This window comes from Octopus sinensis, linkage group LG20 (genome assembly GCF_006345805.1).
Source record: "Octopus sinensis linkage group LG20, ASM634580v1, whole genome shotgun sequence".
NCBI classification, from domain to species: Eukaryota; Metazoa; Mollusca; class Cephalopoda; order Octopoda; family Octopodidae; genus Octopus; species Octopus sinensis.
Genome location: NC_043016.1, coordinates 16,651,380 through 16,666,379, shown reverse-complemented (window position 1 = coordinate 16,666,379; position 15,000 = coordinate 16,651,380). Strand labels below are relative to the sequence as shown.

Sequence of the window (15,000 nt, the reverse complement as noted above, 5' to 3'; positions counted from 1 at the left end):
TCGGTTGGTGCTCTCCTGCAGCTGTCTTACCAGAAATATAGCATCAGTGGTGCTTTTCCCTGGCACAAACCCAAACTGCATCTCATCTAAACTGACTCCATCATATCTTTGTGTATGTATATATATATGCACACACACATGCATGCATACATGCATATATATCATCATTATCATCATCGTTTAGCGTCCGTTTTCCATGCTAGCATGGGTTGGATGGTTCGACCGGTGACTGGAAGCCAGGAGACTGCACCAAGCTCCAATCTGATCTGGCACTGTTTCTACAGCTGGATGCACTTCCTAATGCCAACCACTCCGTGAGCGTAGTGTGTGCTTTTTACGTGCCAGCGGCACAGACGCCAGTCATGGTGGCACTAGCATCGGCCACGTTCAGAAGTTGCTTTTTATGTACTACCAGCACGGGTATCACAATTACAATTTCCATTTGATTTTTATTTTGTTCTTGCAAGATTTGTGCTTAAATTTACATTTAAATAACAATGCGTGCTCTCGGCTGACTATGGCAGGGTTGGTCTTATGAACCAAAAATCTTTCCGGAGGGCTACGGCCAGGTTAGCATCAAACAGGTTAAATCAAAGAAGATAACAAACTAAGAAAAACAACATAATTCAATACCTTTTAGCTTGTCTGCTAGGACCTTTTTCTCTTGTTCCAGTTCAAGGATATTCTGTTGTAAATCAATGATTTTGGTATTTTGTGGGGAATCCGTCGTATCAAAATCTGATTTTAAGCTGTTAAGGTCTGACAACAAACTGGAAAGAGAATATTATGAAAATTAAAGCTTACTGCAGTCACAAAGTATTCTTAATAGATTATGTGGTCTGATCAAAAAGTATGAGAACTGTGGCCATGGTAACAGGGCGAAAGCATGCAGAGTGAAGCTGCTTTATTTCATTTCATTGGCCATGAAGGTTGTATACAGAGGGAATAGCTTGAGGGCTGGACAAAAAACATTAATGAGATGAATGATAAAAAGGATGGTATGAGTGGGATTTTTCTCGATATCTCCATATTTCCCATTGGAAAACCTTTAAATTCAGAATCACTGCCCGATAGCATGAAACTCCTATCCATTTTCAAACTTAAAAAAAAAAAAATCAACTGGTTAGGCATAGGAGTGGCTGCGTGGTAAGTAGCTTGCTTACCAACCACATGGTTTTGGGTTCATTCCTACTGTGTGGCACCTTAGGCAAGTGTCTTCTACTATAACCTCGGGCCAACTAAAGCCTTGTGAGTGGATTTGGTAGACGGAAGCTGAAAGAAGCCCATCATATATATATAGGCATAGGAGTGGCTGTGTGGTAAGTAGCTTGCTTACCAACCACGTGGTTCTGGGTTCAGTCCCACTGCTTGACACCTTGGGCAAGTGTCTTCTGCTATAGCCTCAGGCCAACAAAAGCCTTATGTGTGGATTTGGTAGATGGAAACCGAAAGAAGCCTGTCGTGTATATTTATGTGTATCTGTTTGTGTGTCTGTGTTTGTCCCCCCAACATCACTTGACAACCGATGCTGGTGTGTTTACATCCCCGTAACTTAGCAGTTTGGCAAAAGAGTCCGATAGAATAAGTACTAAGCTTACAAAGAATAAGTCCTGGGGTCGATTTGCTCGACTAAAGGTGGTGCTCCAGCATGGCCACAGTGAAATGATTGAAACAAGTAAAAGAGAGGTTACTAGGCTTCATTCAGTTTTCTTCTATATTTCATTTCATTGTCCATGAAGGCCATATACGGAGGGAGCAGCTTGCGGGCTGCACATGCTCGCTGACCTTGTTCTTTTTTTTACAAAAAAAAAAAAAAAAGGTATTAAACCTCTTACCTCAGTTCTTACAATTACTGGACTTAATAATCCATTAGAAATTGAGGCGCTGAGCTTCTTATAAAGATTTAGGCACTAAAGCTTCTTTATCCTTCCTCCCCGACCAGGCTGTATGCGTCCGTGGGCAATGCTGCAGCTCGCAGCCCCAGAAGGCGAACCCAAACTGTTCCTTCGGGAAGGAGTCCATCACCCTGAACATATCGACTTCTGATCTGACCTCCATGGTCACCTGCAGAGGCCAATCCGGGTCTTCAACCAGAGCAAGGGGTCCTCCCTCCGAACGACCTGGACAATTGCCTGCAAGATGCAGACAGCCTGGTCAGGGAGGAAGGATTGGACTCCGCATGTAACTACGAAGGTCACATTGGAAGTCAATATTTTCAGTGCAATGGACTCCTTCCTAAAAGACCAGTTCACCTTCTGAGGCCTGGAGCTGGAGCATTGCCTGCGGGATGCATACAGCCTGGTCGGGGAGGAAGGATAAAGAAGCTTTAGTGCCTAAATCTTTATAAGAAGCTCAGCGCCTCAATTTCTAATGGATTATTAAGTCCAGTAATTGTAAGAACTGAGGTAAGAGGTTTAATACCTTGTTTTTTGTTTGGTAAAAAAAGAATTTCGTTTTTGGATTTGGTTTGCAAGATTCTTTATATGAGTTCGTGTGTTGAAGCATATTCTGTTGTGTCTGGGGAGAGTCATTTTCTTTTTGTGCCTTATAATGTAACACACTCACTGGTAAAATTTCCACTTATTTCTTATTTTTATTTTCCTAAAATTTCTGTTGCGTCTTGCAACCTTTTCAATAGTCTTGACTCTCAGTCAAACTGGCCAACCCATGCTAGCATGGAAAGCGGACGTTAAACAATGATATATATATCTGGACTGGCTCCTTTGCAGGTGGCATGTAAAATATGCCATTTGAGTGTGGCTATTGCCAGTACCGCCCGACTGGCCCTCGTGCCGGTGGCACGTAAAAGCACCACTACATTCTCGGATTGGTTGGCATTAGGAAGGGCATCCAGCTGTAGAAACTCTGCCAGATCAGATTGGAGCCTGGTGCAGACATCTGGTTTGCTAGTCCTCAGTCAAATCGTCCAACCCATGCAAGCATGGAAAGCGGACATTGAACAATGAATTTGAGCGAATCAACATCCCAAGTCTCTGTAGTTTTTTTTGGTTCCTGTCCATCTCCCACATAACAGCACTCTTTTCTCTAATAACCATCCTTTTAATCAACTACACCTCTTCTGTGTCCTTAGCTCACACTAACTACACTATAGCTGGTCACCACTTTTCATAGCCACGTTTTGTTACTTCAAAAGTAATTATATTTTATTTTCGAAGTAGGAATATATATTGATAAACATGTCGCTTATAACTTACTTATAAGAGTTATCATTATACATAAATCCTGACTCCAGCTACATAAACGCCATAGTGAGAAATATATACTCAGAAACGCTAATGGACATTTTATGCGTGCATGTATATTGAAGATAAATTCGTGTTCTTTTAACAGCAGTAAAAAAAATACAGTTTCATAATTGCAGAAATAAATTTCATTAACAAGTTGAAGAATGTGAGGAAAAAGAAATTAATTATATTAATTTATTCATGTAAATTTAGCATTTATAGTACAATTGGAAAGTAAAGTCATTTTGACGTAGAGAATTACAACTAGAAATTCACACTAAGCTAATCCTTCATACTAACTGCTAGAGTTCACAACAATTTAAATAAGTCTCGTTGGATCTTTATCATAGACATGGCATAAAAAATAGGAGTGAGTGTCATGGAGTTTAGTAACAACCCAATGAACACTATTGTGAGTGTAGTGGAGTTTAGTAACATCCTACGATCACTGAGTAATTTACCAAAAATCAGGGTTATTATAATGGCTCATATCCGAATTCTAAGAACCGTATTTCATGAAAGATTTCTCTTTGACGAAAGTTTAGAATTCATATATGGGCAGTAATTTTAACCGATGGAATACTAACAATTATGCTTGTTCAGGCAAACGACCATTACGTCTTATTGCCACTTTTTATGACTTGCTACAACACCATATGGAGTTCCTGCCTACACTTTTCCATAAAATCAAGCAGGGCCATTTACTTGAAAGGAGTAAAACCTAAATCTTTACTAAGTTAAAAAAAAACCTTAGTTTGCAAAGTGAAAATCAACTTGGTACAACCAGTATCAATCACTACATAAAAATATTATATGTACTCACTTATTTTCTGTAAATGTAAATCCAATGAATGGCAAATGGAGCCCTCGAAATGTTCCATGATGTCCTGATGGGGCCTGTGAATCCTGTTTCAAATCAACAAAAGAGAATGATTACACACAACATAAACACACACGTCTTTTTTTCTTTGTCTTTTATAAGTTATTTCATTCACGAGATTGCATAAATGCAGGCAAAGCTCCATCTTTCAAGTATTTTAAAGAACAAATTTTTTTTTCTTGCCAAACATAGGCATTAGGAGTGGGTGTGTAGTAATTAGATTGCCTACGAGCCACATAGTTCCGGGTTCAGACCCAAAGCGTGGAACCTCGGGTCGACCAAAGCCTTGAGTAGATTTGGTAGACGGAAACTGAAAGAAGCTTGCCGTATATATATATATGTGTGTGTATGTATGGTGTATATATATATATATATATATATGTATGTATATATGCATGTAGATACGTATATGTAGGTATGCTTTTATGTACATGTGTATGCATGCATGTGTGCATATATGTATTTATAAGCGTATGGATGCGTATATACGTGTATGTATGTTTATATGCACAAATGTCTGTATATAGGCATATGCGTTTATATATGTGGGCAAATGTTTGTGTGTTTATGTGTACTGAAGTACGTTTATATATGTGTTTTTGTGTGTACATAGTTATGTATACGTTTATGTGAAAGTGGGTACATTTATGTATGTATGAATATGTGTACTTGTGTGTGTATGTATGTGTATACATATATACATATATATGTATATGTATATATATATATATATATATATATATATATATATATATATATGTGTGCTTGTAGAGAGAGATATAAACATAAGTATGAGTGGATGAGAAGGAAATGAGCGAGAGAACATGTGTGTTTGTGTATGAGTGTGAGTGTGTGTGTGTGTGAGTGTTTGCGTTTGTAAGAGATAGAAAGGAAGGGAGAGGGGAGCGGTAAATGGATTTCATTTAGGCCTGCTTGCACCCTGGGGAGTTCTAAGAACTTTTAGGGTTCCTCAACTCCAGCGCCACTAAATGTGTGTTGGCAGGTAGGTAGGTCATATATTATACCCTTTATGACTCTGAAGACAGTCAAAATAAAAATAAAAATAAAATAAGGGAGGAAGATGAGGAGAGAAAAAATATGTATATATATGTATATATGTGTGTGTGTGTATGTATGTGTATATATATGTGTATATGTATATATGTGTATATATGTATATGTATGTGTATATATATGTATATAATGTGTGTATATATATGTGTGTATACATACATATATATAACAGATAAGTTGAATGCTTATTTATTATTTCACTTCCCCATCAATCATACATGCTTTCTTATCTATCTAACTATTTTTAACTAATTTCTATATCTATCTAATTATTTTAACTAATTTATCCATTACCCATCTCGCCTCTCGTGTATTCATCAACCATCGTGTATTCGCGCCTTCTTACTCCGGACAATCTTTATTTAAAAAAAAAACGCAGCCCCAAACTTCTGCTCTTTCATTCATTCATTCATCGAACAGATAAGTTGAATGCTTATTTATTATTTCACTTCCCCATCAATCATACATGCTTTATTATCTATCTAACTATTTTTAACTAATTTCTATATCTATCTAATTATTTTAACTAATTTATCTATTACACATCTCGCCTCTCGTGTATTCATCAACCATCGTGTATTCGCGCCTTCTTCCTCCGGACAATCTTTATTTAAAAAAAAAAAAAACGCAGCCCCAAACTTCTGCTCTTTCATTCATTCATTCATCTAACAGATAAGTTGAATGCTTATTTATTATTTCACTTCCCCATCAATCATACATGCTTTCTTATCTATCTAACTATTTTTAACCAAATTCTATATCTATCTAATTATTTTAACTAATTTATCCGTTACCCATCTCGCCTCTCGTGTATTCATCAACCATCGTGTATTCGCGCCTTCTTCCTCCGGACAATCTTTATTTAAAAAAAAAAAAACGCAGCCCTAAACTTCTGCTCTTTCATTCATTCATTCATCTAACAGATAAGTTGAATGCTTATTTATTATTTCACTTCCCCATCAATCATACATGCTTTCTTATCTATCTAACTATTTTTAACTATTTTCTATATCTATCTAATTATTTTAACTAATTTATCCATTACCCATCTCGCCTCTCGTGTATTCATCAACCAACGTGTATTCGCGCCTTCTTCCTCCGGACAATCTTTATTTAAAAAGAAAAACGCAGCCCCAAACTTCTGCTCTTTCATTCATTCATTCATCTAACAGATAAGTTGAATGCTTATTTATTATTTCACTTCCCCATCAATCATACATGTTTTCTTATCTATCTAACTATTTTTAACTAATTTCTATATCTATCTAATTATTTTAACTAATTTATCTATTACACATCTCGCCTCTCGTGTATTCATCAACCATCGTGTATTCGCCTTCTTCCTCCGGACAATCTTTATTTAAAAAAAAAAAAACGCAGCCCCAAACTTCTGCTCTTTCATTCATTCATTCATCTAACAGATAAGTTGAATGCTTATTTATTATTTCACTTCCCCATCAATCATACATGCTTTCTTATCTATCTAACTATTTTTAACCAAATTCTATATCTATCTAATTATTTTAACTAATTTATCCATTACCCATCTCGCCTCTCGTGTATTCATCAACCATCGTGTATTCGCGCCTTCTTCCTCCGGACAATCTTTATTTAAAAAAAAAACGCAGCCCCAAACTTCTGCTCTTTCTTCATTCATTATTCATCTAACAGATAAGTTGAATGCTTATTTATTATTTCACTTCCCCATCATCATACATGCTTTCTTATCTATCAAACTATTTTTAACTAATTTCTATATCTATCTAATTATTTTAACTATTTTATCCATTACCCATCTCGCCTCTCGTGTATTCATCAACCATCGTGTATTCGCGCCTTCTTCCTCCGGACAATCTTTATTCAAAAAAAAAAACGCAGTCCCAAACTTCTGCTCTTTCATTCATTCATTCATCTAACAGATAAGTTGAATGCTTATTTATTATTTCACTTCCCCATCAATCATACATGCTTTCTTATCTATCTAACTACTTTTAACTAATTTCTATATCTATCTAATTATTTTAACTAATTTATCCATTACCCATCTCGCCTCTCGTGTATTCATCAAACATCGTGTATTCGCGCCTTCTTCCTCCGGACAATCTCTATTTAAAAAGAAAAACGCAGCCCCAAACTTCTGCTCTTTCATTCATTCATTCATCTAACAGATAAGTTGAATGCTTATTTATTATTTCACTTCCCCATCAATCATACATGCTTTCTTATCTATCTAACTATTTTTAACTAATTTCTATATCTATCTAATTATTTTAACTAATTTATCCTATACCCATCTCGCCTCTCGTGTATTCATCAACCATCGTGTATTCGCGCCTTCTTCCTCCGGATAATCTTTATTTAAAAAAAAAACTCAGCCCCAACTTCTGCTCTTTCATTCATTCATTCATCTAACAGATAAGTTGAATGCTTATTTATTATTTCACTTCCCCATCAATCATACATGCTTTCTTATCTATCTAACTATTTTAAACTAATTTCTATATCTATCTAATTATTTTAACAAATTTATCCATTACCCATCTCGCCTCTCGTGTATTCATCAACCATCGTGTATTCGCGCCTTCTTCCTACGGATAATCTTTATTTAAAAAAAAAAAAAACGCAGCCCCAAACTTCTGCTCTTTCATTCATTCATTCATTTAACAGATAAGTTGAATGCTTATTTATTATTTCACTTCCCCATCAATCATACATGCTTTCCTATCTATCTAACTATTTTTAACTAATTTCTATATCTATCTAATTATTTTAACTAATTTATCCATTACCCATCTCGCCTCTCGTGTATTCATCAACCATCGTGTATTCGCGCCTTCTTCCTCCGGACAATCTTTATTAAAAAAAAAACCGCACCCCAAACTTCTGCTCTTACATTCATTCATTCATCTAACAGAAATGAGATATGCTTATTTATTATTTCACTTCCCCATCAATCATACATGCTCTCCTTTCTATCTAACTATTTTTAACTAATTTCTATATCTATCTAATTATTTTAACTAATTTATCCATTACCCATCTCGCCTCTCGTGTATTCATCAACCATCGTGTATTCGCGCCTTCTTCCTCCGGACAATCTTTATTTAAAAAAAAAAAAAAACGCAGCCCCAAACTTCTGCTCTTTCATTCATTCATTCATCTAACAGATAAGTTGAATGCTTATTTATTATTTCACTTCCCCATCAATCATACATGCTTTCTTATCTATCTAACTATTTTTAACCAAATTCTATATCTATCTAATTATTTTAACTAATTTATCCATTACCCATCTCGCCTCTCGTGTATTCATCAACCATCGTGTATTCGCGCCTTCTTCCTCCGGACAATCTCTATTTAAAAAGAAAAACGCAGCCCAAACTTCTGCTCTTTCATTCATTCATTCATCTAACAGATAAGTTGAATGCTATTTATTATTTCACTTCCCCATCAATCATACATGCTCTTATCTATCTAACTATTTTTAACTAATTTCTATATCTATCTATTTATTTTAACTAATTTATCCATTACCCATCTCGCCTCTCGTGTATCATCAACCATCGTGTATTCGCGCCTTCTTCCTCCGGACAATCTTTATTTAAAAAAAAAAAACGCAGCCCCAAACTTCTGCTCTTCATTCATTCATTCATCTAATAGATAAGTTGAATGCTTATTTATTATTTCACTTCCCATCAATCATACATGCTTCTTATCTATCTAACTATTTTTAACTAATTTCTATATCTATCTAATTATTTTAACTAATTTATCCATTACCATCTCGCCTCTCGTGTATTCATCAACCATCGTGTATTCGCGCCTTCTTCCTCCGGTAATCTTTATTTAAAAAAAAAACTCAGACCCAAACTTCTGCTCTTTCATTCATTCATTCATCTAACAGATAAATTGAATGCTTATTTATTATTTCACTTCCCCATCAATCATACATGCTTTCTTATCTATCTAACTATTTTTAACTTATTTCTATATCTATCTAATATTTTAACTAATTTATCCATTACCCATCTCGCCTCTCGTGTATTCATCACCATCGTGTATTCGCGCCTTCTTCCTCCGGACAATCTTTATTTAAAAAGAAAAACGCAGCCCCAAACTTCTGCTCTTTCATTCATTCATTCATCTAACAGATAAGTTGAATGCTTATTTATTATTTCACTTCCCCATCAATCATACATGTTTTTTATCTATCTAACTATTTTTAACTAATTTCTATATCTATCTAATTATTTTAACTAATTTATCCATTACCATCTCGCCTCTCGTGTATTCATCAACCATCGTGTATTCGCGCCTTCTTCCTCCGGACAATCTTTATTTAAAAAAAAAAAACGCAGCCCCAAACTTCTGCTCTTTCATTCATATCATTCATCTAACAGATAAGTTGAATGCTTATTTATTATTTCACTTCCCCATCAATCATACATGCTTTCTTATCTATCTAACTATTTTAACAAATTCTATATCTATCTAATTATTTTAACTAATTTATCCATTACCCATCTCGCCTCTCGTGTATTCATCAACCATCGTGTATTCGCGCCTTCTTCCTCCGGACAATCTCTATTTAAAAAGAAAAACGCAGCCCCAAACTCTGCTCTTTCATTCTTCATTCATCTAACAGATAAGTTGAATGCTTATTTATTATTTCACTTCCCCATCAATCATACATGCTTTCTTATCTATCTAACTATTTTTAACTAATTTCTATATCTATCTATTTATTTTAACTAATTTATCCATTACCCATCTCGCCTCTCGTGTATTCATCAACCATCGTGTATTCGCGCCTTCTTCCTCCGGACAATCTTTATTTAAAAAAAAAAAACGCAGCCCCAAACTTCTGCTCTTTCATTCATTCATTCATCTAATAGATAAGTTGAATGCTTATTTATTATTTCACTTCCCCATCAATCATACATGCTTTCTTATTTATCTAACTATTTTTAACTAATTTCTATATCTATCTAATTATTTTAACTAATTTATCCATTACCCATCTCGCCTCTCGTGTATTCATCAACCATCGTGTATTGGCGCCTTCTTCCTCCGGACAATCTTTATTTAAAAAAAAAAAAACGCAGCCCCAAACTTCTGCTCTTTCATTCATTCATTCATCTAACAGATAAGTTGAATGCTTATTTATTATTTCACTTCCCCATCAATCATACATGCTTTCTTATCTATCAAACTATTTTTAACTAATTTCTATATCTATCTAATTATTTTAACTATTTTATCCATTACCCATCTCGCCTCTCGTGTATTCATCAACCATCGTGTATTCGCGCCTTCTTCCTCCGGACAATCTTTATTTAAAAAAAAAAAACGCAGCCCCAAACTTCTGCTCTTTCATTCATTCATTCATCTAACAGATAAGTTGAATGCTTATTTATTATTCACTTCCCCATCATCATACATGCTTTCTTATCTATCTAACTATTTTTAACCAAATTCTATATCTATCTAATTATTTTAACTAATTTATCCATTACCCATCTCGCCTCTCGTATGTATCATCAACCATCGTGTATTCGCGCCTTCTTCCTCCGGACAATCTCTATTTAAAAAGAAAAACGCAGCCCCAAACTTCTGCTCTTTCATTCATTCATTCATCTAACAGATAAGTTGAATGTTATTATTTATTATTTCACTTCCCCATCAATCATACATGCTTTCTTATCTATCTAACTATTTTTAACTAATTTCTATATCTATCTAATTATTTTAACTAATTTATCCATTACCCATCTCGCCTCTCGTGTATTCATCAACCATCGTGTATTCGCGCCTTCTTCCTCCGGACAATCTTTATTTAAAAAAAAAAACGCAGCCCCAAACTTCTGCTCTTTCATTCATTCATTCATCTAACAGATAAGTTGAATGCTTATTTATTATTTCACTTCCCCATCAATCATACATGCTTTCTTATTTATCTAACTATTTTTAACTAATTTCTATATCTATCTAATTATTTTAACTAATTTATCCATTACCCATCTCGCCTCTCGTGTATTCATCAACCATCGTGTATTCGCGCCTTCTTCCTCCGGACAATCTTTATTTAAAAAAAAAAAACGCAGCCCCAAACTTCTGCTCTTTCATTCATTCATTCATCTAACAGATAAGTTGAATGCTTATTTATTATTTCACTTCCCCATCAATCATACATGCTTTCTTATCTATCAAACTATTTTTTTAACTAATTTCTATCTATCTATTATTTTAAACTATTTATCCATTACCCATCTCGCCTCTCGTGTATTCATCAACCATCGTGTATTCGCGCCTTCTTCCTCCGGACAATCTTTATTTAAAAAAAAAAAACGCAGCCCCAAACTTCTGCTCTTTCATTCATTCATTCATCTAACAGATAAGTTGAATGCTTATTTATTATTTCACTTCCCCATCAATCATACATGCTTTCTTATCTATCTAACTATTTTTAACTATTTTCTATATCTATCTAATTATTTTAACTAATTTATCCATTACCCATCTCGCCTCTCGTGTATTCATCAACCAACGTGTATTCGCGCCTTCTTCCTCCGGACAATCTTTATTTAAAAAGAAAAACGCAGCCCCAAACTTCTGCTCTTTCATTCATTCATTCATCTAACAGATAAGTTGAATGCTTATTTATTATTTCACTTCCCATCAATCATACATGTTCTTATCTATCTAATATTTTAACTAATTTCTATATCTATCTAATTATTTTAACTAATTTATCCATTACCCATCTCGCCTCTCGTGTATTCATCAAACATCGTGTATTCGCGCCTTCTTCCTCCGGACAATCTATTTAAAAAGAAAAACGCAGCCCCAAACTTCTGCTCTTTCATTCATTCATTCATCTAACAGATAAGTTGAATGCTTATTTATTATTTCACTTCCCCATCAATCATACATGCTTTCTTATCTATCTAACTATTTTTAACTAATTTCTATATCTATCTAATTATTTTAACTAATTTATCCATTACCCATCTCGCCTCTCGTGTATTCATCAACCATCGTGTATTCGCGCCTTCTTCCTCCGGATAATCTTTATTTTAAAAAAAAAACTCAGCCCCAAACTTCTGCTCTTTCATTCATTCATTCATCTAACAGATAAGTTGAATGCTTATTTATTATTTCACTTCCCCATCAATCATACATGCTTTCTTATCTATCTAACTATTTTTAACTAATTTCTATATCTATCTAATTATTTTAACTAATTTATCCATTACCCATCTCGCCTCTCGTGTATTCATCAACCATCGTGTATTCGCGCCTTCTTCCTCCGGATAATCTTTATTTAAAAAAAAAAAAAACGCAGCCCCAAACTTCTGCTCTTTCATTCATTCATTCATTTAACAGATAAGTTGAATGCTTATTTATTATTTCACTTCCCACATCAAATACATGCTTTCCTATCTATCTAACTATTTTTAACTAATTTCTATATCTATCTAATTATTTTAACTAATTATCCATTACCCATCTCGCCTCTCGTGTATCATCAACCATCGTGTATTCGCGCCTTCTTCCTCCGGACAATCTTTATTTAAAAAAAAAAAACGCAGCCCCAAACTTCTGCTCTTACATTCATTCATTCATCTAACAGATAAGTTGAATGCTTATTTATTATTTCACTTCCCATCAATCATACATGCTTTCTTATCTATCTAACTATTTTTAACTAATTCTATATCTATCTAATTATTTTAACTAATTTATCCATTACCCATCTCGCCTCTCGTGTATTCATCAACCATCGTGTATTCGCGCCTTCTTCCTCCGGACAATCTTTATTTAAAAAAAAAAACGCAGCCCCAAACTTCTGCTCTTTCATTCATTCATTCATCTAACAGATAAGTTGAATGCTTATTTATTATTTCACTCCCCATCAATCATAAATGCTTTCTTTCTATCTAACTATTTTTAACTAATTTCTATATCTATCTATTATTTTAACTAATTATCCATTACCCATCTCGCCTCTCGTGTACTCATCAACCATCGTGTATTCGCGCCTTTTCCTCGGATAATCTTTATTTAAAAAAAAAAAAAAAAACGCAGCCCCAAACTTCTGCTCTTTCATTCATTCATTCATTTAACAGATAAGTGAATGCTTATTTATTATTTCACTTCCCCATCAATCATACATGCTTTCCTATCTATCTAACTATTTTAACTAATTTCTATATCTATCTAATTATTTTAACTAATTTATCCATTACCATCTCGCCTCTCGTGTATTCATCAACCATCGTGTATTCGCGCCTTCTTCCTCCGGACATCTTTATTTAAAAAAAAAAAAACCGCAGCCCCAAACTTCTGCTCTTACATTCATTCATTCATTCTAACAGATAAGTTGAATGCTTATTTATTATTTCACTTCCCCATCAATCATACATGCTTTCTTATCTATTCTAACTATTTTTAACTAATGTCTATATCTATCTAATTATTTTAAACTAATTATCCATTACCCATCTCGCCTCTCGTGTATTCATCAACCATCGTGTATTCGCGCTTCTTCCTCCGGACAATCTTATTTAAAAAAAAAACGCAGCCCCAAACTTCTGCTCTTTCATTCATTCATTCATCTAACAGATAAGTTGAATGCTTATTTATTATTTCACTTCCCCATCAATCATACATGCTTTCTTATCTATCTAACTATTTTTAACTAATTTCTATATCTATCTAATTATTTATTAACTAATTATCCATTACCCATCTCGCCTCTGTGTATTCATCAACCATCGTGTATTCGCGGTGCACCGGCCCTGCCCACCCCCACCACCAATACTGGATATCTCTATATTTTTGCTCCATCCATCCCGGATGTCGCTTCTTCCCACCACCATAATAGGTGTCTACTCTTCGAAACCCCCCCTCTTCAATACGCTATTTCACCATGCATTACCCCTCTCTTGATATCCTACGTTCTACTTGCCTAGAACCTGTCATCATTTCTCTGAACCACCCCTCCCCACTGGTGCTCCCCTATATTTCTGCACCCCCCCCCCCACATAAAAAAAGCACCATCCGAACGTGGCCGATGCCAGACCCCTCTGGCACCTGTGCAGGTGGCACGTAAAAAACACCCACTACACTCGCGGAGGAGTGGTTGGCGTTAGGAAGGGGGCTCCAGCTGTAGAAACTCTGCCAGACTAGACTGGAGCTGGGGCAGTCCCTTGCTCCCCAGATCCCGGTCGAAACCGTCCAACCGTGCTAGCGCGGAAAACGGACGTTAAACGATGATGATGATGATGATGATGATGGATATAATATATATATTTATATATGAGGATTATATCGATATTTAAGTATCCATATTATCTAGTGGCCAGCATGGGAAAAATACCGTACAAAGGTAATAATTTTGAACAATAAAAATGAGGGTGTTAGAGACACCAACATGCCGAAATATATTATTACCTTTGTACGGTATTTTTCCCATGCTGGCCACTAGATAATATGGATACTTAAATATCGATATTATCCTCATATATAAATATATAATTCGTTATTATTTTCACTGCGGTGTTTATTTTAACCGTGTCGTACTTGGGATGATTCGGCGGGTAATTTAAATGGCCGCGTGCATAGTGCATATGTATTTATGTATGGACGTTCGTATATGTAAGTATATCGTTTGTTCTGCATGTATATATCTGTATTTATGTACTCTTGATATATTCAACCGATGACGGTAAAGCTTATTTAAAGCAAAACGAAATCCTGGATCTTGAATTATTCAATAATTTTTGCTTGTATATTTTG

General features: G+C 34.9%; 1 protein-coding gene across 1 annotated transcript in view; it reads right to left on the bottom strand.

Moving 5' to 3' along the window:
• The window catches only part of LOC115222690 (serine/threonine-protein kinase MRCK alpha-like), a gene marked incomplete at its 5' end in the record, with an annotated part of 131,121 nt that extends 126,943 nt beyond the window's left edge, over nucleotides 1–4,178 (bottom strand). The window contains 2 exon segments of the mRNA XM_029793011.2: nucleotides 634–770; nucleotides 4,069–4,178. Of these exon segments, the coding sequence (XP_029648871.2) occupies nucleotides 634–770; nucleotides 4,069–4,178 (247 nt within the window).
• Between the last annotated feature and the right edge of the window lie 10,822 nt (nucleotides 4,179–15,000).